This window comes from Acanthochromis polyacanthus, chromosome 12 (assembly GCF_021347895.1).
Source record: "Acanthochromis polyacanthus isolate Apoly-LR-REF ecotype Palm Island chromosome 12, KAUST_Apoly_ChrSc, whole genome shotgun sequence".
In the NCBI taxonomy this organism is placed as follows: Eukaryota; Metazoa; Chordata; class Actinopteri; family Pomacentridae; genus Acanthochromis; species Acanthochromis polyacanthus.
In genome coordinates, this window is record NC_067124.1 from 38,671,434 (window position 1) to 38,699,030 (window position 27,597).

Consider the following 27,597-nt stretch of genomic DNA (forward strand, 5'->3'; position numbering starts at 1 on the left):
CCAACAGCAACAAGAAAACCCTCTTAGAGACGTCATATAGTGTTTTTATTATGAATTTTGTAATGTTTTCTGACAGTTCTCAATAACAATTAGTCAGCATAATCCATGTCGTCATCGTATCAATAATTACAGGTTCCAATAGTAACATATTAATAATATAAGTTATTAATCAATGCAATGTTTATTCCTTCTTAACATCACACTCAAAAACAACAGGCTTTATTTACTGACAGCTTTAGCACTGCACACTGAGGCTACACAGACGGACAGCAAGAGACACAGAGGGGACGACGGGGGAGGCAGGGGAGGACAAGAGAGGACAGGTGAGGTGGGAGAGGACAGGTGAGGTCGAGGGAGGACAGAGGATGCAGGGGAGACATGGGATGACAAGAGAGGACTCGGGAGGCAGGGTAGGAAAGGTGAGAACAGGGGGAGGAAGAGGGAGAACGGGAGACAGGTGAGGCAGGGGAGACTGGGGAAGGACAGGGGAGGGAAGGAAGGACAGGTGAGAGTGGGGGCAGGACAAGAAAGGACAGGGGAGGCAGGGAGAGGACAGGGGAGGACAGGTGAGGAGAAGCACACTGTTGTACATTCATTGAACCAAAGATACCAGATGAAAGCGAACGGAAAGAATCCAAAAAGGTTGAAAAAATCACCTGTGAGAGTAAAGAGCGAGGCGACGGCACGCCTCCTTTTTCTGTGATATTGACAAGTTCTTAAATTACAACAATATTACACACAAAAGTAAGAGACACTCATCAAGCTGGATTATCGTCTTATCATCACTACTACTATTATTATCAGGACACCGTGTTCTGATGCTGCGAAAGGTCGGATGGAGAAACGAACAGAGCTTCCACACAGAGCTGCTGCTGCTGCTGCTGCAATAATAATAGTAATAACGATAATATCAGAATATTTATATACAGAAGATTCAATACAATCGATACAATCAAAACTGCCCGACGGAGCGACATTCTGGAGACAGCGACGGAGTGTGGTGCTGTGTGTAGTTACTGTGTGTGTCTGTGTGTAGTAAGAGTGTGTAGTTGAGTGAATCAGTGAGTCAGATGTTCAGCAGGTTTTCTACAGATGTTTTTGGCTTCTGAAGCTTCGAGGCCGTTTTTCTTTCGTTCTGACTCGCTGCGTCGCTCGCGTGTTTGCAGGAATGTGTCGGAGTTTTGTGCCCAGACCCTCGAGTCTGACGGAGAACGGAAAAAGTGTCGGATCTGCTCAAGGCCTTTCGAATTGTTCCGGTTTACATTTCTGTTTTTTTTTTTTTTGTAAAGATCTCATTCTGCATTCGATAACAAAAAGTGGAATACAATCGTGTTTGAGAGGAAGCAGTCCCGTCCGGTTACACTATACAGACAATGTGATCAGACTGTGCACCACGTACACGGTGGTTAGATTACTGTTTACATTGTGCCATAGAACATTAAGTGGAGGACGGCGGCCCGTGGTCGGCTTCAGGTCACAGATGGCGCTGAGTGTTACGGTGTTGTGCGTCGTGTTGTAAGCGTACATTCCTTAAACTAGTCGATAGTAAAGTGTGAGTGTGAGACTGTGAGCTGATTGGTGGTTTCCATGACAACCGGTGCACAGATGCAATTGGCTCAGTAGCGGCGGGCGTTCCCGTCCCGCCCCTCCTTCTTGATGATGATTCGCTGGTCGTCGCTGACATCGTCAGGTGACTCCGCCCCCTCCTCGTCCTCCTCGCCTTCGGCCTCCGTGTCGGCGGAGATCCCCATGCGGGACTCGTAGGACTGCGAGAGAACGCAACGATTAGAACGGACCAGAACAGAACCGATCGCTCTGATCGATCAATCGATGACTTGTTACCTCCATAGGGTTGATGATGATGGTGAGCGCCGAGTCGTCCCATTGGCTGCTGCCCTCCTTAGCCCCGCCCCTGGCGCCTTCGCCTCGGCGGTGGATGGAACGGATCCGGAAGACGCCCAGGATCACCATGACGACCAGGAAGCCGACGCACACCATGATGATGACAGTAGCTGCTCCCGGTACCACTGTGACACAACGGGACGTGATCAGACAGCAACAACATGACAACAACACAACAACAACATGACAACAACACAACAACAACATGACAACAACACGGCAATAAAACAACAACATGACAACAACACCACAGTCAGACAATAACAACACAATAACAACAACATGACAACAGCACAACAACAACATGACAACAACACAACAACAACATGACAACAACACAACAACAACATGACAACAACACGGCAATAAAACAACAACATGACAACAACACCACAGTCAGACAATAACAACACAATAACAACAACATGACAACAGCACAACAACAACATGACAACAACACAACAACAACATGACAGCAACACCACAGTCAGACAATAACAACACAATAACCACAACATAACAACAATACAATAACAACAACACTGCAATAAAACAACAACATGACAGCAACACCACAGTCAGACAATAACAACACAATAACAACAACATGACAACAACACAACAACAACATGACAACAACACAACAAAACGGCAATAAAACAACAACATGACAGCAACACCACAGTCAGAAAATAACAACACAATAACCACAACATGACAACAACACAACAACACAACATAGTCAGGCAATAACAACAACACAACAACAACATGACAACAACACAACAATACAATAACAACAATATGACAACAACATGACAGCAAAAAAGCAATACAAAGTGGTCAGACAATAACAACAATAATATGACAGCAACACACAACAACAACTTGATAACAACACATCAGCAATGCAACAACAGCAACAACAACTCAAAAACATGAAAGACATAAAAAACAATAACAACTCAACAGACATAAAAAACACAACAACAACACAACAGCAGAGTTTGCAGAGGATGTGGAAGCATATTCTTTTCTTTCATCATTTTTTTGTCTCATTTTTGTCGTTTTTCCTAATTTTTTGTCAATTTGTGTCTTATTTTTCTAATATTTCATCTTGTTTTAGTTGTTTTCTGTCTTTTTTTTGTTGATCATAAAGTGAAATACTATGTCGTTCAGTTCCAGATATCTGTGATTAAATGTTTTGTTCTTTTGTAAATCCACTGTGAGCTGTAAGTTGCAATGTGTAAATGATAAACTGAGGCATAGTCTTGTTAAAACTGAGCACAGTTTTCTTAAGACATTTCAGGTTGTTCATAATAATTTGTAAAAACATAATTCCTTAAATGTGAACTTTTTCGCTCTAAAACAAAGGAAACATCTGGAGTTTTGGTATGTTACTTATAAGTTATTATGCTGTGATTTTACTGGTCACTGGAGATCAAATTGAACTGAATGTGGAACCAGAACTAAAATGAGTTTTACTCCCCTGACATAGAAACACAGAGAAGGTTTGTTAGTTTGTTCCTGCTGGTTTAAAGGAGTTATTCTGGATCTTGCAGTTTTAGTTCATGAATGAATTGCTGCTCTTCTTCTTGTCTAAAAGCTGCTGCATAGATGAAATCCAGTGAACAAACAGGCGGACAGGACAGGTGTGTTACCTGAGTTGCGGTGAGGGTTGGGCAGCGTGTGACCGCTCAGCTCTCCGGCGTGATGCGACGGATGCAGGAACTGCTGCTGGGAGGCCAACAGGTGAGACGGGTGGTACAGGCTGTCCAGAGAATGCAGGAAGTTCACCTGCAGGGAGGAAACACGGAGGAAGCAAGAAGGGCTGATGAACCGGAACACAGAAGAACCCAGAGATCCTACAGGCGAGCTCTGATCCTGATCTCCACATGAAGCTCCTCACCTCCAGAGTCAGCTCGTTGCTGGTGTATCTGCCGTTCATCTCGGAGCAGGACAGACGGAACCGCCGCTCGAATCGGGCCGAGCCTTTGGCCAGACGGTACCGGACCGAGCGCAGGACGTCCTCGTACACAGAGATGGACTCAGCTCCTGGTGGAACGTGGAGTCAAACAGAGCAGTCAGAAATGAGCCTCAGTGGAGAAAAATGTCTGAATATGGAAGATGTTTCTCATCCCTCAGAAACCAGTTAAAGACAGAATATCTAATATAATACTATACAAAACTGCAGTTAGTAGTAGTTTTTTCACGCGTACCTGTGATGGCGATGTAAGCCGTCGTGTTGATGATCTCCAGTCCTCGCTCTCGCACCACGTCCATGTCCACCAGAAGCTCCTCCCTCTCTGGGTTTAGCTCCTCCCCCAGTGGTTGGACCTCACAGCCGTCCAAAGTGTGAGCGACGGCGTCAGACATCAGAGCTGAAACACAACGAGTATTTAGATATTGTATATATTATATATAGTATATATGTATTCTGCTATATAATATATAGTATGTGTCCATCCATCCATTCTCTATACACCGCTTTATCCTCACTAGGGTCATGGGGGGTGCTGGAGTCTATCCCAGCTGACTCGGGTGAAGGCAGGGGACACCCTGGACAGGTCACCAGTCTGTCACAGGGCTACATATACAGACACACAATCACACTCACATTCACACCTACGGGCAATTTAGAGTAACCAATTAACCTCAGCATATTTTTGGACTGTGGGAGGAAGCCGGAGTACCCGGAGAAAACCCACGCATGCTCAGGGAGAACATGCAAACTCCATGCAGAAAGATCCCAGGCCCAGGCTGGGATTTGAACCGGGGATCTTCTTGCTGCAAGGCGAAAGTGTTAATCACTACTCCACAGTGCAGCCCACATAGTATGTGTGTACATGTATTATACTATATATTATATATGAATTATTACCTCCCCCCTCCATCCCCTGAGCTGCTGTATTCACAGCGTGAGACAGCGAACAGACGATCCGGAGCTCCGGGAACAGAGGAACACCACGTGAACCTTCAAACTCGGGGGCGGGCCGGGCCAGGTGAGGTCCCACACCTGACAGGGAGATCTGAGGGGCGTCGGGCTGCAGGACCACCAGGTAACCTTCCAGCTGTTTGAGGGACAGGCAGCTCTCCTCATTGAAACATCTGCAGGACAAACACCCAATCATTTCTCTGAGACACAAACTGAAGTCCAGACTGAAGCATCTGTACAGTCATGAATTCTCCATCCAGGGCCAGGGTGGCTGGTGGAAGAACGGCAGTTGTCAGCAGAGGACTTGAGTAACTTGTTTGTAAAGAATGAGTCACTTTATGAAGAGAGAAAACACCTGCAGAGAAAATAAAACATGTTCTGTAAAGCTACTTTTCTCATACAGTGTAACGCTGCCCTCCATCTTCCTCCTCTGATCGCTGTGCCTACATTACCCACAATGCAACAGCACAGTCTTCAGACTTCATTTTCAGATATTTATTTTGGCATATTCCACCCTGAACCAGAACCAGATCAGCCCTGCCTACATGTTTGAAGGCTTCAGTGAAGAAGCTGCTGCTTGAAAACATTCCTACAGGAAGTTTAACACCACCAGTGTTCTAGATAGTGTCATACACCTGCTATGAAGGACTGACGGTTTATGGAAAACCTTCATGTTCCAAAGAATGTCAACAGAACACAACAGAACACAAGGAACTGTCCAATAACCCAATAATCCTGGACCACCAGGACCCAGCATTCCTCCTACATGCTTATTGGTTACCCCGTCAAAGAACATGGTGGAGTTATATGACGATCAGCGTACATTTGTCCGTCCGTCTGTTAGCAACTTTACTCAAAAACAGACTAACGGATTTGGATCAAATTTTCAGGGAAGGTCAGAAATGACACAAGGACCAGGTGATTCGATTTTGGCAGTGATGCAGCTTTAAGTCTGGATCCACGGATTTGTTGAAGATTTCTGTATCATTGTGAGATAGTGGCACAGTGTCACTGTAACCATGACAACAAGTGAACACTACATCAGCTGCCTGCTGACAATCACATGATCCTACTACAAATCCACCACTAAGGACTTATCAGGACTTATCCATCAGAAATGATCCAAGGAACAAATGATTAAGTTGTGGGGGTGTTTCTGAGTCCCATCAGTTCCTGCCGCCTGCTACATATTTAGGTCACATGATTCTGTATCCGTAAATAACGTCCACATGCAGAACACACGCCTGTGTTCAGCCCAAGGTCATTTTGTTTGTGGTTACATTTGTATTAAATGGACACATTCTATGTTGCCATGATTTCTGATCATCAACTAATAAACAAATGCTGCATTTCTGACGATGCCATACGTGGGAATGAACAGCCTTGGAGGAGTATTGCGCTCTCTGAGGGCTTTTCTTGTTCTTAAGTGTAAAATGAGCTGTTGGATAGCTCGAAGTTAATTTCTCCAAGAGGATGAATAAAGTCTGAACGGAACTTCATGAACAGAACATGAGTCCGTCTCCTGGTTCCACCGTCTGAACTTTGTGAAAAGAGAAAACGTCAAACTGCAGCAGCTCGTCTGTTACCGACTGAATGAAGCAGTAAAATTCTGCGTAATATCTGAGGATTAAGCAGAGAGTTGTTGTGTTTCACTATCAGAGGAAGCAGCTGCTTCCATCAGCTGTTCAGCCATCTGGGTAACTGCTGGCCTCAAATCACTCTAATCTTCACACACGCGATAAAAACACACTGGAGCAGCAACCAAGAAAAAAAAATAAAAAATCTGTCCCTGACCTTGAATCTTAAAAACAGAGAGTGAGAAAAAAGCCCTGCAGCTCGGCCCGATAATCATTTTAATCTTATAAACATGCAACTGAAACAACGGCGCTGCAGGCAGCAGTAAAAATATCTGCACAGGCTGAATATAAATACAGATGCAGCTCACACAACGCTGAACTGGACTTCCCTGAATGAATATTTAATCTCCTAAAAGTGGCTGCAGCACCAGTGGTTCTGCTGAGCACTGACCCGGAAACACAGCACGGTTATTACCAGGTGATTCACTGTCAGGAGCCAGAGCAACACTGCTGCTCTGTCCGGAAAACCTGAATTCAAAGGCAAAAATCCAGCACTGTTTGTCTTTAATTCCTGCGACATTATCGGTTACAGGCGAATATTTACTGACACATTTACACTGACACGGCAAAAGACATGAGCAGCTTTAACATTCTGAACCAGAAACCTGCCTTATCTTTCTCATATCTTTTAAAATCATTCAACTGACATCATTTATGATCCACAAACTGAAATACTGAATCATCAAAGTGTCGGTCTGTGATGTGTCGCCTCCTCAGCAGAATGATCCACTTAAGAGCTTAAAATAGTGGCATTTCATCTAAATCACTTTATTCTACATATCTCATCAAAGATTCTCCAAAAATAAACTGTTTCCAGCAGATTCTGTAAAACCAGAACCTTCCTCCTGGTTCTGGTTCTCCAAGAGCGACTCAGCGGAAACCAACAGGGGAACATTCAGAGAGTTTAAAAGTTGAACTGCAGGCAGTGTTTCCACAGAGAGACTGAGAGGAAAACCAAAGCTACTGGATGAATAAAATAAATGCAGCATGGCTCAGAAAGGAGAGAGTTGTTGGAGATCCATTCAGCATGGAGAAACATCTTTCTACTGATGATGAGCAGAGAAGAGAGGAAAAGAATGGAGAGGAAACATGGAGATAGAAAAACATCTACAGTATGAGGAGACAACAGAGAGACAAAACTGTCACGAGGAGACATAAAATGACACAAATGAGACACAAAACATCAAAAACGAGACAAAACCACAAATTCATGACACAAAACGATTAAAGTGAGACACAAAAATGAGACAAAAATGACAAAACTGAGACACAAAATGACATAACCAAGACACAAAACGAAAAATCAAGACACAAAATGACAAAAACGAGACACAAAATGACAAAACTGAGAAACAAAATGACAAAACTGAGACACAAAATGACAAAACCAAGACACAAAACGTCAAAAATGAGACACAAAATGACAAAACTGAGACACAAAATGACAAAACCGAGACACAAAACGTCAAAAACGAGACACAAAATGACAAAACTGAGAAACAAAATGACATAACCAAGACACAAAACGACAAAAACGAGACACAAAATTCCAAAAACGAGACAAAAATGACAAAACTGAGACACAAAATGACATAACCAAGACACAAAACGTCAAAAACGAGACACAAAATGACAAAACTGAGAAACAAAATGACAATACTGAGAAACAACATGACAAAACTGAGACATAAAATGACATAACCAAGACACAAAACGACAAAAACGAGACACAAAATTCCAAAAACGAGACAAAAATGACAAAACTGAGACACAAAATGTCAAAACCAAGACACAAAACAAAAAAAACGAGACACAAAACGACAAAAACGAGACACAAAATGACAAAACTGAGAAACAAAATTCCAAAAACGAAACACAAAATTCAAAAAACGAGACACAAAATTCCAAAAACGAGACAAAATGACTAAAACAAGACACAAAACGACAAAAACCAGAGACAAAATGACAAAAACGAGACACAAAATGACAAGACTGAGACACATAATGACAAAAACTAGACACAAAACCACAAAACGGAGACAAAATGAAAATACGAGACATAAAAACAGCAAAATCGAGACACAAAACGACAAAATGAAGACATAAAACGACAAAAACGAGACATAAAAACAACAAAATCGAGACACAAAACGACAAAATGAAGACATAAAACGACAAAAACGACACACAACAACAGAAAATAAAGTCAGCATGGCTCAGAAACAGTGAACAGAGGAGCAAGTTGTTGGAGATACATCCAGCATGGAGAAACATGGAGATAGAAAAACATCTACAGTATGTTTTCCAGTATTGGTAACACAATTTTAAAAACATATAGTCAAGAAATTCAGCTTCTTTGTGACTTTAGACTGAGAAGACATTTTTGAGTTCTCTCTCAAACGATAAGCACCAAACTAAATCCTTAACAACATCGTCCGGTTATAAAAAAAAAAAGAGATTGCGACACCTTCAGTTTATTCAGTCGGAGAAGTTCCACTGTGGCTGAGGGCACACAGATAAGATATTCTCTGTTATCTTTGACATTTTCTCCACATAATCACGTCTTTCCTTATCTGAGCTGAGCCAAAGTCCACGTTTGAAGAGTTCAGTGTCAGAGCAGAGAATCAGACTCTCACCACGCTGTTATTTTATTGAGCTTTTCTTTCCTTTTCTTTTGGTTTCATTGTGTGAATCTGGTCAGTGAGCAGATTTGTGCTGCAGCTACAAAACATTCTGACATTCTCCCTAAAACTGATATGTCCTGTATTATTTCTGCGTCTGTCTCATTTTTCTTCCCTCTGGTTCATTTTTCAATCCAAAGTCCTGCAGCTTTGTGGAACCAGAACACGAAGAATGATGGAAACCAGAACAATAGTTATTTATTTTAAAAATAGTAAAAATACTAGAAATGTTGTTTCCAGTTTTTTGTCCACAGATGTGAAAGCTCTGAGCTGACATTGTCTCATCCTGTAGATGTTTTTCTGTCTCCATGTTTCCAGACTTTTCCTCTCTACTCTGCTCATCTTCTGTAGAAAGATGTTTCTCCATGCTGACTGCATGTCCAACAACCTGCTCCTCTGTTCACTGTTTGTGAGCCATGCTGACTTTATTTTATTCAACCAGTAGCTTTGAATTTCCTCTCAGAATCTCTTGTCATATCCGTTTTGTGTGTTATTTGTGTAATTGCATTTTGTTTTTGTCATTTTATGTCTCGTTTTTGTCGTTTTGTGTCTCGTATTTGTCACTTTGCGTCTCGTTTTTGTCATTTTGTGTCACATTTTTGTCATTTTGTGTTGTTTTTGTCGTTTTGTGTCTCGTTTTTGTCATTTTGTGTCACATTTTTGTCATTTTGTGTTGTTTTTGTCATTTTGTGTCTCATTTTTTCTCATTTTGTGTTGTTTTTGCCATTTGTGTCTCATTTTTGTCATTTTGTGTCTCATATTTGTCATTGTGTGTCTTGTTTTTGTCATTTTGTGTGTCGTTTTTGTCGTTTTGTGCCTCCATTTTGTCGCTTTCTGTCTTATTCATGTCACTTCATGTCTCTTTGTGACAGTTTTGTCACTTTATTGTCTCCTCGTCTTGTAGATGTTTTTCTGTCTCTGTGTTTCCTCCCCAGGCTTTTCCTCTCTACTCTGCTCATCATCAGTACAAAGATATTTCTCCATGCTGACTGCATCTCCAACAACCTGCTCCTCTGTTCACCGTTTCTGAGCCATGCTGCATTTATTTTATTCATCCAGTAGCTCTGATTTTCCTCTCAGTCTCTCTGTGGAAACACCGCCTGCAGGAGGAAGGTTCTGGTTTTACAGAATCTGCCGCAAAAACACTGTTTTTCTTTGCGTCTCGGTACCTGAGTGAGGTGGTGAGCTTCAACGGTCGGACTCCTGGTGTGGCGAATCGTAGAGAGTTTCTGTAGGTGACCTGCTGCACGGCTCGATTAAAGCTCTCGATGTCGTCGCCCTCCAGCACCAACACCGACTGGCTGGGATTCACATGAACCTGCAGGGACGAGCATGAAAATCCAAGTTTATATTCATATTTATATTCACGTCACAGCGTCAGGATTTCTGACAACAGTTTACAAAGAAAAACAACGGCTCTCTGCTCTCCAAAACCTTCTTCTTCTTCTCCAACATTAAACTGCAGTTGAGGTTTCTCTGTTTGGACTCAGTTCAGCAGATTGACGTGTTTCCAGATAGAGGACCTCGAAGGTTCAAGTGCTGCAGGAGCTCTGGGAGCAGAGCAGCACCGACACCAACAGGCTTTAGATTTAGATCAGTTTTTCATTTTAAAAGAACCTTTCTTATCACACCTTATATGAACGTTTCTGCTCTTTTTCCCAATCAAGAGATCAATGAGATATTTTATTTTGTAGAGTTTTTTTTCAAGGTTGAATTGTAATGTGTTTGTGTTGTATTAATGATGATGGTCTATGAAATGGACGTAAGAAATGAATCTCAGACGTCACTCTGCTGCAGAGGAGGCAGCTGAAAGGCTTTGGTCAATAAAGTTTGGTTTCCCGTAGATAACCGCAGGTGTAAAATAAACTGTCTCTGACGTAAAAGCGGTGAAAACAAACTCAGGTTGTCATTTATTCATACGTTCATCATCAATTCAGAATCAGATCCTGATAGACACTGATAGAAACAAAGTGTGTTTTCAGGTTAGAGCTGCTTTCAGTGATGTCACAGGTGTGAGTTATACAAAAAGTTCAGGCTTTCATGAGAAGATTCATCAAAGTCTCAATACAGCTGGATAGATTCAACAGATTCACATTCACCAACAACCAAATGTTTCTTTTTACTTCACAGATCATTTGAAAGTTGAAAATCTTTCTATCTTTTAGTTTCTGGTGGATAAATGGTGCGTTTTATTTAAATATCCTGTTTCCAAGCTGCTGCAGGTTTCAGATGTTATCGTGTGCACTTTTTCACCTTCATGCCGGAGCCGAGCGTCTCCAGGTCTCCGAAGTCCAGACCCTCCCTGCAGGCGTATAAACACTCGACAACGCTGTGAGGCTCCACGCTGCCGGGTCGCACCGTCACCCCCGACAACAGCCCATGGTAACCGCCAACATACCTGACTGAGGTGTGAACAACAGAACATCATCAGCCTCCAAACAAACCAGAACAGCAGCAGCAGCAGCAGCAGTGAAGCTCTGAGGTCACCTGAGTCTTTGCCTTCAGGGATGCTGTTGTTCAGAATCTCCTTCTGCTTCTCTTCAGGCTCTGCAGCAAAAACAGAAACAGTGAGGCTCTGAAACCAGACTGAAAAGAAACAGGCGAGGAGCTGAGAAGGAGACTGACAGAAGGAAAACATATCTATATAAATAAATAACCCGAGCAGCTCAGACGAGAGGCAGGAAAACTGTAGAGGATGTTCAAACATGCAGCATCTCCTCATTATCCAGCAGCAGCTGCTGCGGCGCTCCTCAGACTGAGACGCTGTTTTTTTCCTGCTAATTGGCAGCCAGAGTTCCCATTTTAACCAGCAGCTCAGTGTTACTGGCTGACGGCCGTCTGGCCTCCGAGTTGTTCTGCTGCCTGAATTATTAATGAGTCCATTATATTATTAGCCCTCAAAGACACGACGCATCAAACACATTATAGTGATGGAGGGAAGCAGAAGCCGCCACAAACTGCTGCTGCATCCTGACTGCATTAATAACATGCATCAAACAGCTGCAGCCTGGATGCATTAATGTCATTTTGTGTCTTGTTTTTGTTGTTTTGTGTCTCAGTGTTGTCATTTTATGTCTCGTTTTTGTCGCTTTGTGTTCTGTTTTTTTCATTTTGTGTCTTGTTATTGTCATTATGCGTCTCATTTTTGTTGTTTTGTGTCTCGGTTTTGTCTTTTTGTGTCTCGGTGTTGTCATTTTATGTCTCGTTTTTGTCGTTTTCTGTCTTGTCATTTAGTGTCTCATTTTTGTCATGTCTCGTTTTGTCATTTTGTGCCTTACTTTTGTTATTTTATGTCTTGTTTTTGTCGTTTTCTGCCTCGTTTTCATTGTTTGGTGTCTCTTTCTTGTCATTTTGTGTTTCGATTTCATCATTTTGTCTTGTTTTTTGTCTCATTTGTGTCATTTCATGTCTCTTTGTGACAGTTTTGTCTCTCTGTTGTCTCCTCATCCTGTAGATGTTTTTCTATCTCCATGTTTCCTCTCTACTCTGCTCATCATCAGCAGAAAGATGTTTCTCCATGCTGAATGGATCTCCAACAACTCTCTCCTCTGTTCACTGTTTCTGAGCCATGCTTCATTTATTTCATTGATTCAGTAGCTTTGGTTTTCCTCTCAGCGTCTCTTGTCATCTCTGTTTTGTGTCTTATTTGTCTCGTTTTTGTCATTGTGTCAGGAATGAGCTTCACCATACAGCTGCAGCCTGCTTGCATTAATTAACAGATTCTCACCCCAGCAGGCGCCGATGAACATCCTCTGGCGGGCCGCCGGGTTGGGTATTGCGCCGTTGTCGTGGATGAGGGCGGGGTCAAAGGTCACGCCGTCCACGTAGAGGGTCACGGAGGGAAACTGGACGCTGAGCGACAGGTGATGCCACTCGCTGTCACACACCTGGACAGAGGAAACACAACGGCAACATGAGACAGACGATCTGGAGGAAGAACCATCACATCATCCATCCATCCATCCATCCATCACATCATCCATCCATCACATCATCCATCCATCCATCCATCCATCACATCATCCATCCATCACATCATCCATCCATCCATCCATCCATCACATCATCCATCCATCCATCCATCACATCACATCACATCATCCATCCATCCATCACATCATCCATCCATCCATCCATCCATCCATCCATCCATCCATTCATCCATCCATCCATCCATCCATCCATCCATCACATCATCCATTCATCCATCCATCCATCACATCATCCATCCATCCATCCATCCATCCATCCATCCATCCATCCATCCATCCATCCATCCATCCATCACATCATCAATCCATCCATCCATCCATCCATCACTTCATCCATCCATCCATCCATCTCATCATCCATCCATCCATTATCTACACACTGCTTTATCCTCATTAGAGTCTCGGGTGGCTGGACTCTATCACAGCTGGCTTGAAGGCAGAGGACACCTGGACAGGTAACAGCCTATCACATGGCTACATATAGAGACAAACAATCACACTCACATTCACATCATACAGCTGCAGTCTGCAGTCCGTTTTGTGTCTCATTTTTGTCATTCTGTGTCTTGTTTGTGTCATATTGTGTCTCACTTTTGTCGTTTTTTTGTCTTGTTTTTGTTGTTGTGTCTTGTTTTTGTCCTTTGGTGTCTCATTTTGTAATTTTGTGTCTCGTTTTTGTCATGTTTTGTCTTGTTTTTGTTGTTCTGTCTGATTTTTGACATTTTGTGTCTTATTTTTCTCATGTTATGTCTCATTTTTGTCGTTCTGCGTCTCATTTTTGTCCTTTTCTGTCTCGTTTTTGTCATTTTGTGTCTTGTTTTTGTCATGTTTTTTCTTGTCTTTGTCGAAAGTGCACACTAAAATTCACACCTAAGGATAATTTAGAGTCAGCAATTAACCTCAGCATGTTTTTGGACTGCAGAAGGAAGCCGGAGAAGACAGAAAACCCACACATGCACACAGGGAGAACATGCAAACTTCTTGCAGAAAGATCCCAGGATGGCTGGAACACGATCTGGGAACTTCTAGCTGCAAGGAGAAAGTGCTAACCACCAAGCCCCCATCACATCACATTAAATTTTAATGAAATTCAAAAATTCTGTTAGAAAATGTCTCCTGGGATTTAGTTATTTTTACAGATCACATAATTCCTCATGTTGTTTGTGTTATTGGTGACTGAGGAACCAGTTTAAACTAGGCTGCTGCTTTAACTTTTATGATCTGAGTTTGCGGATCTAAAATGACAGATATCAACAGTCGGAGTGTTTTTATTCCAGAATCTATCGCATCATTGTGACCTGACGGATGACGCAGCAAGTTTGAATGTGCAGTTTGAAGGTGGAAACACTGATTACTTCCGTTCTGACGAATCTTCCAGCAGATAAAAACACCATCTGGACATTTTAACAAAGTAAAACAGTGGATTTTCCCCAGAGGAGGCATTAAAGTCCAACCAGAGGGTCACAGACGAACCTGAGATGATTAATGAGGCAGGAAACTAGAAGAAACTAAATCCTATTACACTGATCTGCTTTCCGTTGTGGCCGATTTTGCTTTTTTTTTGTGCCAATTATTGCATTCTTCTATATCAGTTTCATAGATCAGAAGAAAAAACGTCTCTTTGGTGGAACAACTGAACCCAATGAGTCTTTTCTGTCTGTGAAGTCAAAAGTCAGACTTTCAATCTTAGTTATACTTCAGTTAAAGTTCTCCCCAGCTCCAGTGAATATTTCATCACGTTTGTTTGGTTCTGGCGCAAACAGAAGAAAGACAAAATGAGCGGTGAGTTCTAAAGACGGAGCAGGTTATCAGATATCCCGCTTCAGACAGAAGGATTTAACAAATCTTCTCTGCATCAGCTCAGCATCCCTTAATCCGAGCGACTTCAATCTGTCTGAACCTTCAGTCACAACAAACCACAGTCACAAAAACCACCAATTAAACAGACCTGTTCCGATGCCGTTAACCTCAAATAAAGCTGCGACGACAGATCCATTCATCAGTCTGACTCCTTTTTTCATAAAAACTGTCTAATTTCAGCTTCTTCACTGTGGATATTTTCTGGTTGTGACAGTGAACTGAAGATCTTTGGACAAAAGAAGGCATTTCAGGAAACTCTGATCCACATTTTTCACCGTTTTAAAGACATTTTAGAACCAAAACAGCTGATAGATTTATCAGTTTCAGTAATTTTTCAATAATAACAGTCTAAATTCTGTGATTTCAGCGCCTTCAATGTGGATATTTTTGGTTTCGCTCCTCTATGACAGTAAACTGAAGATCTTTGCCTTCAAAAGAACCTTCATCAAACCAAACTCCATTAGAAAAACTTCAGATTTAAATCCATTCAGAAAACATTATGAATAAATCAAATTTTTAGCTCCGATTTGGTCGCCTCCAGCAGGTTTTATGATGAATTTCGGTCTTGAGTTTTCATTATTTCCTCCTCTATGACAGCAAACTGAAGATCTTTGGACTAAACAAGACATTTGAGGAAACTCTGATCCACATTTTTTAACATTTTAGAACCAAACAGCTGATTGATTAATCCAGAAAATCTAGAGTTAAACTAATAATAAGCTGCAGCTCTACATTAAGCCTTCATGAAACCAAACTTGATGAGAAAAAGTTCCAGTTTAAAGCCAGACAGAAGGTTCTGGATGAATCCTGATCTTTAGCTCTGATGGATGGATGGATGGATGGATGGATGGATGGATGGATGGATGGATGGATGGATGGATGGATGGATGGATGGATGGATGGATGGATGGATGGATGGATGGATAGATAGATAGATAGATAGATCAACTATTCTGATAAAACATTCATCAGTTTTTAGTAAAAACAGTCTAAATTTTGTGATTGTAGCTTCTTCGCTGTGAATATTTTCTGGTTTCTTTCCTCTGTCATAACAAACTGAAGATTTTTTTCCACTAAATGTTCAGTTTGCTCTCTAAGGGGAAACAGGAAGTTGGCTCCATTTTACTTCCTGTTGTAGAAACTACCTCCACAGCGCTGATTTTGTGAATATGATTCATGTTTAAAGCCTGCTGAAAGGCGACATGAGCTGATTACTGATTAAAATCCTGTCTTTTATCTAACGATCATCCGACTGCTTCAGGTCGCAGCAGGTCTCTGGGTTTTAGAAACAAAAACGACTGAATTTCCTCCGTTTCGGCTGATTTCCAGACAGAAAACAGAAGGAGCTCCACTGACCTGCTCCAGTTTCCACAGGAACTTCACGGGCCGAGCAGCCGAGACGTCGGGCCAATAGAAGAGCGAGAGGCGGCAGCCGTGGACGGACAGCGAGTAGTGGGAGAAGGAGTCATCTGTGGAGCAGAACCAGTGTTAATCACAGCTCTGATCAGCTTCAATGTTCAGTTTCAGGGTTTTCTCATGTCAGATACAAACTCTGCTCCTGTAATGAAGCTGTGAAGTTAGAAGGTTTTACTAAATGATCACACGGTTTGGTATTAAACACATCCAAATTCTAGCAAAACAAAGGACTGGAGAACTTTTATGAAAGCTGCTGTAATGTGACTTAATGTTTGCTTTAGTTTAATATTTACTGGTCAGCGGATTTAAAACATGCAATGAAGCTTTTCTTTATAAGGCACTGAGGAAAGTTAACAGAAATGAAAAAGGATAAAGATTGTGCATTCATATTAGTGTATCTTGAAACTAACTGTCACTCTCATTATCAAAGAATCTCTGTGTTTTCTTTGGAAATAATTGCTTTAAAATACAAATTTAAAGTGATTATTTTGGATTGTTGGTTTAATCTGAATCTAAATATTTCCACTGACGCTGAATGATTTGGAGAAAATGTCGGTGATTCCTATGACGGATGTTTTAATTAGAATTATGAGATGAATGAAGTCCAGCTCCAGTCCAGGATTCACTGTTTTAGATAATTAAACATGTGATGGAGCATCAATATAAACTATAAATAACCCTAACAACCCCAACCCCACAGCTGCATATCACCTAGTTATATACACCCCCTGTCAAAAGTTTTGAGACGGGTTCTCATTCATTTGAATGAGAATCCGTCTCAAACCTTTTGACAGGGGTGTGTATATATATATATATATATATATATGGCTTAAAACAAAAAAACAAGAAGATTTATTTTAAATTGAATGTCACTGAATGTGCCTTTCTGTATTTTTTGTTCTTGCATTGTGCATAATAAGTTAGTCCACAGGCTTTAAACAGTGCAGGTTTAGAACAAAGGTGAGGTGCTGGATCTGGTCCACATCTGGAATGAAGATGGGGTTGTAAACGCTCACAAGGTCTAAGGATCAGACTAACTCCTGGGTAGATTTTCTGTGGGTCAGATAATATATATACATATCTTCTGAAAAACATCAATCTGAACTTTGTTTTGCTGATTTTGTTCTTTCAGTTTGATTCTGATCTGAAGCTGAAATCATTTTTTGAACCCAACCAGACCCGGTTCTGGAGCTGACCCACCGTTCTTCACCGTGCTGCACACGATGGTCTCCTCCTCTTTGCGGCTTCCTCGGGTCTGAGTGGCGGCGGGCTGGATGTTGGCTCCGCCCCTTCTCATCCACAGCTGCAGGGTGAAGTGGTCACCTGACAGCGCCGAGACCACCGAGTCCGGCACCACGGCGACGTGATTGGACCCGTTAAAGGAGAAGACGAGGGAGGAGTCGGAGGAGGGCAGCGTGGGCAGCGCCGAGGTCCAGTTGGCTGCGGGAGACGGCGGCGGGAGGAGGTCCACTTCTCCACGGACCGCACCTGAAGAACCAACACAGCTGATGGAACCGGCTCTGACTCCCAGCGGGCCGAACGTTTTCAGCTGAAACCCAGAACTCACCACAGAGCCGGCGCACCGACCGGTCCGAGTAGCTGTCCCGGTCACAGCCCTTCCCGATGTGTCCGGTCTGCAGCTCTACGGTGGCCTGGATGTTCCACACCGTCTCCTCACACGTCTCCAGGTGCAGGCTGGGAAACAGAGGGATGCTGCCCGACCCGGGGGTGTACTCGACCCGCTTGGTCCATCCTGGAAAACATGGAGACGTGTTTGGTCAGCTTCTGTCGGTCCGTGATCAGCAGACGTTTGTGTTCAATCATTACAGGACGTGTTCATGCATTTTCTTATGAATGTCTTTAAAGTCTTCAGCTTCTAGTATAAACAGGACCAGTCCAAAGTCTGGATGCTGGACGTTGTAGATTAATACTGAAGGCATCAAAACTATGAAAGAACACATCTGAATGCAAAGAGAGAGCAAAAGGGGCTACTTAAAACCTCCTGTTGTCCTCATTTACAGGGACTAAAAAATATTGTTTCTTCGTCTGAAAAAAATCCAAAAATTCAGCAAAAAAATTCCCAATGAGTAAAAATCTTCCAAAAAAATCCTAACAATATCTAAAGTGATTCCATATTTATCAGCAAAACTTCTGATATTCTCTTTAAGAACATTCAGAAAAAAATCAAGATCCTCATGATATTTTTGTGAATGTTTTTAAAGAAACATTTTTTTTCCACCAAAAAAAGTTCAAAGATTTCCCAAAAATGTTGAAAATGTGGACATCAGAAGTTTCACTGTGAAAAATTTTTTTTTTTTCCACATTTTCAAAATTTAAATCAGACGACATGAGGGTTAAAGAATCTAAGCTATAAGATTGTGTTGAAAACAGAACCGCAGTGAAGAAAAATGAGAGAAACTGGAGTTCAGAGGTTCTGGATCAGAACACTTAACGGTGCTTCGTCTCCACATTCACAGTTCCATCTGTAAAGTCAGAACTGAAACCTGCTATTGATCGTGATGATCAGGATGGAGACGGAGAAGCGATCAGAAAACAGACGATTGATTGATTACCGATCCAGCCGGGTTTGCACGACGGTTTGACCGTGACCACGACCTGAGCGTCGGCCTGAGCCCGGTTCTTCCCGCAGTCGAAGGCGGTGACCCAGAAGGTGTGAACACGTTCGCGCTTCGAGTCCAGCGGCTCCGTGTTCTTGATGTTTCCTTGGAGACGGAAGAGAGAAAAGAAAGAAAGAGGAAGTTAGTCATCATCTCTGCTGCGTCATAAATTACACAGAGCAGCACCGGCCTGAAACAAACAGAAAACAGACAATAAAACATCAGAACACGACCGAACAAAAGGTCTCTGTCTGCGGTACCAGTCTGACCCGAAACAGAGTCAGGACGGTTCTGCAGAGTCATGCCGAAGAAACGCTGAGTCACTTCACAGGAAGATCCAAGAAGCCGCAGAACAAAAGCGCTTTTATCAAATCTGCTGACAGAACAATCGTCTGTTTTCTACCTGAGAACAGTGTGAGTCTCTGAAGTAAAGGTTCTACAGAACACAGAACCGGACACATCAGCTGGATAGCTCAGCGACTTTGGTGGGAGATCGTTGGTTCAAATCCCAGTCAGGGAGGAGGACCCTCAGTGCTGCCCTGCTTCTCTACCTCGTCTTGTATCTACTCTCAGATGTACGTCACTTTGGATAAATGAAACAGAATCCACAGTCTGACATCACAGCTCTGACATCATCTCACCGTCGTTGTCGATGGCGAAGGGCACGTTGGGCGTGATGATGTCATAGAAGCAGATCTGGCTGTACTGAGGCGAGCAGTCGGCGTCCAGAGCCTCGACACGGACGATCCGGTCGAACAGACGTCCTTCTGGGACCGAAGCCTCGTAGCGGCGCTCCACGAACACCGGAGAGAATTCATTTACGTCATTCACACGGACGTGTACGGTGGCCCTGAGGGTCAAACAGCAGAGAGGCATCACTGCAGCAGCAGACATGAAATATGTGATTTAAAAAGACTTTAAATTATTGTTAGACACATTAAAATATCTAATTTAAAAACAGATTAAATTATTGGTAGCAAGATGAAAATATCTGTTTTAAAAACAGGTTCAATTATTGTTAAAAATATTAAAATATTTGCTTTAAAAACAGGTTAAATTATTGTTATAAATATTAAAATATCTGCTTTAAAAACAGGTTCAATTATTGTTAAAAATATTAAAATATTTGCTTTAAAAACAGGTTAAATTATTGTTGTAAATATTAAAATATCTGCTTTAAAAACAGGTTAAATTATTGTTAAAAATATTAAAATATTTGCTTTAAAAACAGGTTAAATTATTGTTATAAATATTAAAATGTCTGCTTTAAAAACAGGATAAGTTATTGTTAAAAATATTAAAATATCTGCTTTAAAACAGGTTAAATTATTGTTAAAATATTAAAATATCTGATATAAAAATAGATTAAATTATTGTTAGAAACATCAAAATATCTGATATAAAAATAGATTAAATTATTCTTAGAAACATTCAAATAGATGTTACAAAAAGATTAATTTTTTGTTATAAATATCAAAATATTTGTTTTAAAAGCAGATTAAATTATTGTTAGAAACAGTCAAATATCTGTTTTAAAATCAAATTAAATTATTGAAAAACACGAGAATATATGATTTTAAAACATTCTAAATTATTGCTATGAACATTAAAATATCTGCTTTAAAAAGACTAAATTATTGTTAGAAATATTAAAATACCTGTTTTAATTTTAGGCCAAATTGTTGTTATAATTATTAAAATATCTGCTTTAAAAACAGGTGAAATACTGACAGAAACATGTAAATGTGTGTTTTTAGGTGAAACTGGTGGTTCTGGTTCTGACTTGTGGGACTTCTTGCTGTTGACTCCGTCCGGACCCTCTCCACAGTCGTAGGCCTGGATGGTGAAGCTGTGTTCTCTCTGACTCTCGCAGTCCAGCGGCTCTTTGGACCGAACCAGACCCTCGCCGGTGGAGCGATCCAGAACCACCGCCTCAAACTGGACCGAACCGGAACCGGAGGGACCGTTGTGGACCCGGAACCCACAGATTTCACCTGAGAGGAGGGCGGACAGTCAGACTTCATGATGGGAACAAAAGACTTTTGCATGAAAAGCCTGAAACCTTTTGTCATTTTGTGTCTTGGTTTTGTTGTTTTTGTTGTTTTCATCATCAAACAGTTTTCCTAAAGAATGTGTAGAGCAAAGCTATGTCCTCTCTTCTATTTTCCATCTTTCCATCCATTGTCAGCCTTGATTGAATGTCTCTCTCTACCTCATATTATCAGGATCAGACTCATTCTTTGGACTGTTTTCCATCAGTCAGTTTGTCCTCTTGGTTAGCAGTAACAGCTAGCTAAATATCTAGCTTCTACTGCCGAGAAAAAGATCACATTAGCATGGATTGGAGTAGGGTTAGCAACAACACAGAAAACATGGAATAAAAATGCTACCATTGATGTGGAAGCTGAGCCAATCAAGCCTTTGGTAGTTTATTAAATATCATTGATGAATACGGAGCAGAAAACTGTAATTTGCATTTTTCTAATATTTTGAAGCCCAAATGTCCTCCAATTCTGGAATGACCCAGAAACATCCTGCACTGAAAACACCTGATCCACCTGAGTTGAACATTCAGCAGATTTACATCCTCCAGAGAGCAGAGCAGATATTATCCTGAGACCCTTTAAGCAGCCGCGCTTCATTCCAGGCAGGTCGTCATTATCAGACAGAAAGAAAAAAAAACAGATTTCAGCTAAAATACAACCGTGAAGAGGAGCTGATCTTTCTGGAAGGTTCGCGCTCAGACATCTCATTTCTTCCTGACAGCGGCTCAGGAAATTTCAGGGAGCTCTGCAGTAATTTCATAATTTGACTGAACACGGTTATTTCCAGGCCTGCGAGTCAAACACGATAACCTGATTTCATCGGGCTGCAGAGCTGCTGCTGCTGCTGCTGCTGCTGTGGAGGCTTGAATCACACTACGATGGTCTAAAAATAGTGGACAGAACACACGTTAACGTGGAGAAGCTCTACCGGGGAACATGGCAGCGTTTAAAGTCCGGTTACCAGCGTAGTGCAGCGGAGCGTCTTTGTCCAGGGCGAACAGAGGGGGGTTCAGCAGCACCGTGTTGTCGTTCTCCATCACGATCCCCTGGTACTCCGTCTCGATCCATGGCTTGTGCTTATTGGCTGCCGGCAGAGAACAGAGGCTTTGGGTTAAACGGAGCAATTAGAAGGAACCAAACGGTCTATTTTTAACTCAGCATTACGGCTGCGGGTTAGCGAGAGGAGCCACAAAGAGCCTCAGATTTAACCTCTTTGTCAGGAACCTGCAGAAAAACCTCCATCTGGAGTTCTGTCGTTTAGTTAACCCTCGTGTCGTCCTGCGGGTCAAAAGTGACCCGTTTGAAGTCTGAAAATGTGGAGAAAAATACATTTTTTCACAGTGAAACTTCTGATGTCGACATTTTCAACATATTTGGTGGAAAAAAAGAAATGTTAAAAATGTTTCTTTAAGAACATTCACACAAAAAATCAACCAAAATCCAGCGAAAATTCGCTGGATTTTGGTTGATTTTTTGTGTGAATGTTCTTAAAGAAAATATTAGAACTTTTACTGATATATATATGTAATCACTTTAAATATTTTTAGGATTTTTTGGGAGATTTTTACTCATTTTTTTGAAAATATTTGCAAGAATTTTCTTGCCAAATTTAGGCAATTTTTCAATAAACTTTTCAGGGAAACTTTTAAGGAATTATTGGAATTTTCTTCCTAAAGGTTTTGCAAATTTTCAGAAATTTTGGAATTTTTTTTGCAGATTTTTTTGGATTTTTTTCAGACAAAGAACAATATTTTTTGGTGCCTGTAAATGAGGACAGCAGGAGGGTTAAACCGCAGTCTGTCACTGCAGCTTCTTCATTTGGAATATTTTCTGGGTTCTTTTCCCTCTTATATAACAGGTGCAAACTGTGAGAGGATTTTACAGTTTCCTACTTGAAATCAGTAAAAATCTTGTGGCTAAACTTCAAAGTGTTCAGAAAAAATTCCAAAATTTCTTAAAAAATTGCAAAACCTTCAGGAAGAAAATTCCAATAATTATTTAAAAGTTTCATTTTAAAAAATTCCCCAAATTTGGCAAGAAAATTCTCATAAATATTCTCAAAAAATGAGTAAAAATCTTCAAAAAAAATCCAAAAAATATCTAAAGTGATCACATGTATGTCTGTAAGAACATTCACAAAAAAATTAACCAAAATCCAGCAAATTTGTCTGGATTTTGCTTGTTCATAAATTTCTAAAAAATGTTGCAAATGTGGACATTAAAAGCTTCACTGTGAAAATATTTTTTTCTCCACATTTTCCAACTTCAAAACGGGTCAATTTGACCCACAGGACGACACGAGGATTAATTAAGCTCGTCACACTGAAATACTCCGATAAGTCTGTCTGCTGAACTGGCCTCAGTCCTGCACTGAAACAGCAGAGTCCAAATGAAATGCCTGAGGTTTACTGTGAATTTAACCTTTAATTGCTGATTAATTATTCATCGGCGGCTGAATGTTCAGTGCTGAGTGATCAAAGGCCGAGTTAATGAGCCAGAAGGACGGCGATTTTACACTCCAGCAGAGAGCCCAGACAAAAGCCAGAGTCCCTGTTGTCCTCAATCCCTGAAATCAGAGACTTTTGTTTGGAAACGCTTTGTTGTCTCCACAGTGAATTTTACAGAAAATCTGACTGGAACTAATTTAGTCACTCTGTGTGTGAAAGAAGCCAAAAGAAGAAACTGCTGCCGGTTCTGATCTGATCAAACCGCATCCGAGCAGAAACCTTCTGCTGATACCTGAGTTTATGTCAAACTGCGGCTGCAACGAACCGACGTTCTGCATTCATCAGTCACACAGAAACACTGCGTCCCATAAAACACAGAAACACACAGATACCCATCATAATAATAATAATGCACACAGAGACACAGTACTCAGCTGTTTGATCGACAAAATGACAGAAAATGTTAAAAATGTGGATCAGAGTTTCCTCAAATGTCTGGTTTAGTCCAAAGATCTTCAGTTTTCTGTCACAGGGGAAAAAAGCCACGAAATATTCACAGTGAAGAAGCTGCAAATACAGAACTGACACTGTTTTTATAGAAATTATGCAAACTGATTAAACAGTTGTCTGCTGCAACTACAGCATCTACTGCATCTCCTCCAGCATCTACTGCATCTACTGCATCTCCTCCTGTAGCTACTGCATCTCCTCCAGCATCTACTGCATCTCCTCCAGCATCTACTGCATCTACTGCATCTCCTCCTGTATCTACTGCATCTCCTCCTGCATCTACTGCATCTCCTCCTGTAGCTACTGCATCTCCTCCAGCATCTACTGCATCTCCTCCTGTAGCTACTGCATCTCCTCCAGCATCTACTGCATCTACTGCATCTCCTCCTGCATCTACTGCATCTCCTCCAGCATCTCCTGCATCTACTGCATCTCCTCCTGTATCTACTGCATCTCCTCCTGCATCTACTGCATCTCCTCCTGTATCTACTGCATCTCCTCCTGCATCTACTGCATCTCCTCCAGCATCTCCTGCATCTACTGCATCTCCTCCTGTATCTACTGCATCTCCTCCAGCATCTCCAGCATCTACTGCATCTACTGCATCTCCTCCTGTATCTACTGCATCTACTGCATCTCCTCCTGCATCTACTGCATCTCCTCCAGCATCTCCTGCATCTACTGCATCTCCTCCTGCATCTACTGCATCTCCTCCAGCATCTCCTGCATCTACTGCATCTCCTCCTGTATCTACTGCATCTCCTCCTGTATCTACTGCATCTCCTCCTGCATCTACTGCATCTCCTCCTGCATATACTGTTTCTCCTTCTGCATCTACTACATCTTTTGCATCGACTGTTTCCTTTCCTGCATCTACTGTGTCTACTGTTTCTCCGCCTCATCTTTTGCGTCTACAGCCTCTACTTCATCTTCTGTCTCCTCCTCCTTCTGCTGACACCTGAGTTTATGTCAAACTGCAGCTGCAACTAACCGACATTCTCATAATCACAATCAGTCACACAGAAAAACACATAACACATGTCCCATAAAACACACAGAGACACTGTGAGCAGCTGAACTTTTCAATAATCCACCAATAATCAGCTGTTTGATCAATAAAATATCAGAAAATGTATCAGAGTTTCCTCAAATGTCTAGTTTAGTCCAAAGATCTTCAGTTTTCTGTCACAGAGGAAAGAAGCCACGAAATATTCACAGTGAAGAAGCTGCAAATACAGAACTGACACTGTTTTTATAGAAATTATGCAAACTGATGAAACAGTCCATCAGTTAATCCAGAAAATAATCATCAGATCAAAAGAAAAATCAAACTTGTTCTAAGTTCGTGTTTCAGGTTCAGGTTTTTATCAGATCAGAACCTGCAGCAGCTGCTCAGTTCTTCACAAAAGCATTCGGATTTCAACAAAAGATCAAATTCTCAGTTTGTTTTACGTCCAAACACAAAGAGCTGCTTCAGACACTCAGACTGAAAATGTGAAAACAGAGTTTGTATGTTCGGCTGAAATCTGAATAAATTACAACCTGATCAGACCTCTTCTGACCTCACAGCGTCTCCTCCTGCATCTACTGCATCCCCTCCTGCATCTACATCCCCTCCTGCATCTACTGCATCTCCTCCTGCATCTACATCTCCTCCTGCATCTACATCCCCTCCTGCATCTACTACATCCCCTCCTGCATCTACTGCATCCCCTCCTGCATCTTCTGTATCTCCTGTTACTCCTTCTGCACTACTGCATCTACAGCATCTACTGTCTCCTGCTTCTCCTCCTGCATCTTTAGCATCTACTCTATCTCCTCCTGCAATTACTGCATCGACTGTTTCTCCTCCTACATCTACTGCATCTTCTCCTGCATCTACTGTGTCTGCTGCAACTACTGTGTCTACTGCATGTATTCCATCTACTGTGTCTCCTCCGGTATCTCCTCCTGCATCAGAACCTTCTAAGTGTTTATTTGATGTCTGCTGGTGCAGAGTAACGCAATTTTGATCCTTGGTATGAAATGTACATACTGAAGAATTGACAATAAGCCTGACTTTAACTTTGATCTACTGCATCTGCTGCGTCTAGTCCATCATCTCCTCCTGCATCTACTCCATATCCTGCATCTCCATAATCTCCTGCATCTACTACACCTCCTCCTGCATCGACTGCATCTGCTCCTCCCTTCTCCTCCCCTCCTCCTCCTGCTGTGCAGCATTAATCTGAGCATCAGTCTGCTGGATTACATGCAGGATTACAGATTGAATTCATCTCTGCTGTCAGTCTCTGGCTCTGCTCCTCATTCTCTCACTTTTCTCTTCGTGTCACCTGATCTCCCCCCACCTCCTCCTGATCTCCCCTTGTTCTCCCTCCACCTCCTGTCTCCCTCCTTATCGACCTCCCCTCCTCCCCCCTCTGTCCTCCTTCAGTCCCTCCACAATCATGAGCAATGATGGAGCATCACGATGATAAATCAACACCGGATTCATCTTCACCATCATCACCATCTTCATCATCATCATCATCACAGACACCATGAAACACACTGACCCCCACCCCACCCCACCCCAGAAACAGAAGATGAGAACTGACCTTTGTTGCCACTGGCAACCGAAGTCAAGCAAAGGAGGAGGAAGGAGAGAAAATTCATTCTGTCCATCTGGGGGGAGAAGACACGCATCAACATGTGAGCATCAGAAACACAGTAAACCACCAGACAACCTTCAGAGAACCTTCAGGGAACCTTCAAGGAACCTGACAGGTGAAGCTGGTCTCAGGTTTCAGGTTGGTTGGTTTTAGTAAAACACAAACTCGGTTCTGCTGATTCTGATTAAAAACACAGATTCATTCCGTTTCATCTCCACCTGAAGCTCTGCGACATTTCTGCTCCGACACACGGCCAGCACCGACCATCCCGGCCCAGTACCGAGCAGCACCGGGCCGCTGGGCCGCTGCAGCCTCGCCGACACATCGGAGCACAAATGTCGCAGAAGGAGGCGTAAAGCCGCAGATCGTTACCGCGCTGAGTGATGCTCCCGGTGGTACCCAGCCGCTGCTCCAGCATCCGCCTCTCAGCCCCGCCGCTCGGCTCGGCTCGGCTCGATCCCCGCGGGCTGACACACCAACCGAAGCTGCAGGTGGACCGGGGAGGGCTGCTGGTGTCGGTTCGGTGGAGACGTGCGGAGACGGATGGATGTCCTTGTTTTTCGGAGAACAGTGGATGTTCCGCTGCGTCCCTCCTCCTGAACCCGCCCACACTGCGTCCTTCTCTGCTTCAGCCACTGACTCACCACCGCCTCCTCCTGCCCCACCAGGGCCACAACTACCCCTCCGTCGTACCGGGGGGGTTCTTCATTTGCCCCGTACTCCCGTCAGAACTGCACCGCAAAATGACGTCATAGCAGACCCGCCGCCCCCGCGCTCACAAACAGGCGCCATCAGCTGCAGCTTTATTCCACAGAACCGCAGAGCAGAACCACGGAGCAGAACCACGGAGACCGGCCGGACCTGCTGCCTCAGCTGCAGCCACAACTCTGAAAACATCCCATA

The 27,597-nt window shown here is 42.4% G+C and overlaps 1 protein-coding gene across 2 annotated transcripts; it reads right to left on the reverse strand.

Moving 5' to 3' along the window:
• Window positions 1–23: 23 nt before the first annotated feature.
• clstn3 (calsyntenin 3) lies at window positions 24–27,567 on the reverse strand. 2 transcript variants are annotated; one of them, XM_051957052.1, is made up of 19 exons: window positions 27,067–27,562; window positions 26,641–26,707; window positions 22,048–22,170; window positions 20,825–21,035; window positions 19,683–19,891; window positions 18,997–19,146; window positions 17,991–18,176; window positions 17,624–17,911; window positions 16,364–16,476; window positions 12,883–13,042; window positions 11,643–11,702; window positions 11,409–11,557; window positions 10,325–10,473; window positions 4,784–5,010; window positions 4,122–4,283; window positions 3,812–3,957; window positions 3,564–3,699; window positions 1,843–2,027; window positions 24–1,766 (listed from the first exon to the last, which is right to left on the reverse strand). In XM_051957052.1, the coding sequence occupies exons 2-19, from the start codon at window positions 26,705–26,707 to the stop codon at window positions 1,617–1,619; spliced, it is 2,871 nt and encodes a 956-aa protein (XP_051813012.1). In that variant the 5' UTR covers window positions 27,067–27,562; the 3' UTR covers window positions 24–1,616. The 2 variants fall into 2 exon arrangements, with proteins under 2 accessions (XP_051813012.1, XP_051813013.1); XM_051957053.1 differs by lacking the exons at window positions 24–1,766; window positions 1,843–2,027 and adding an exon at window positions 2,284–2,444 and having other exon boundaries at window positions 27,067–27,567.
• Window positions 27,568–27,597: the final 30 nt, after the last annotated feature.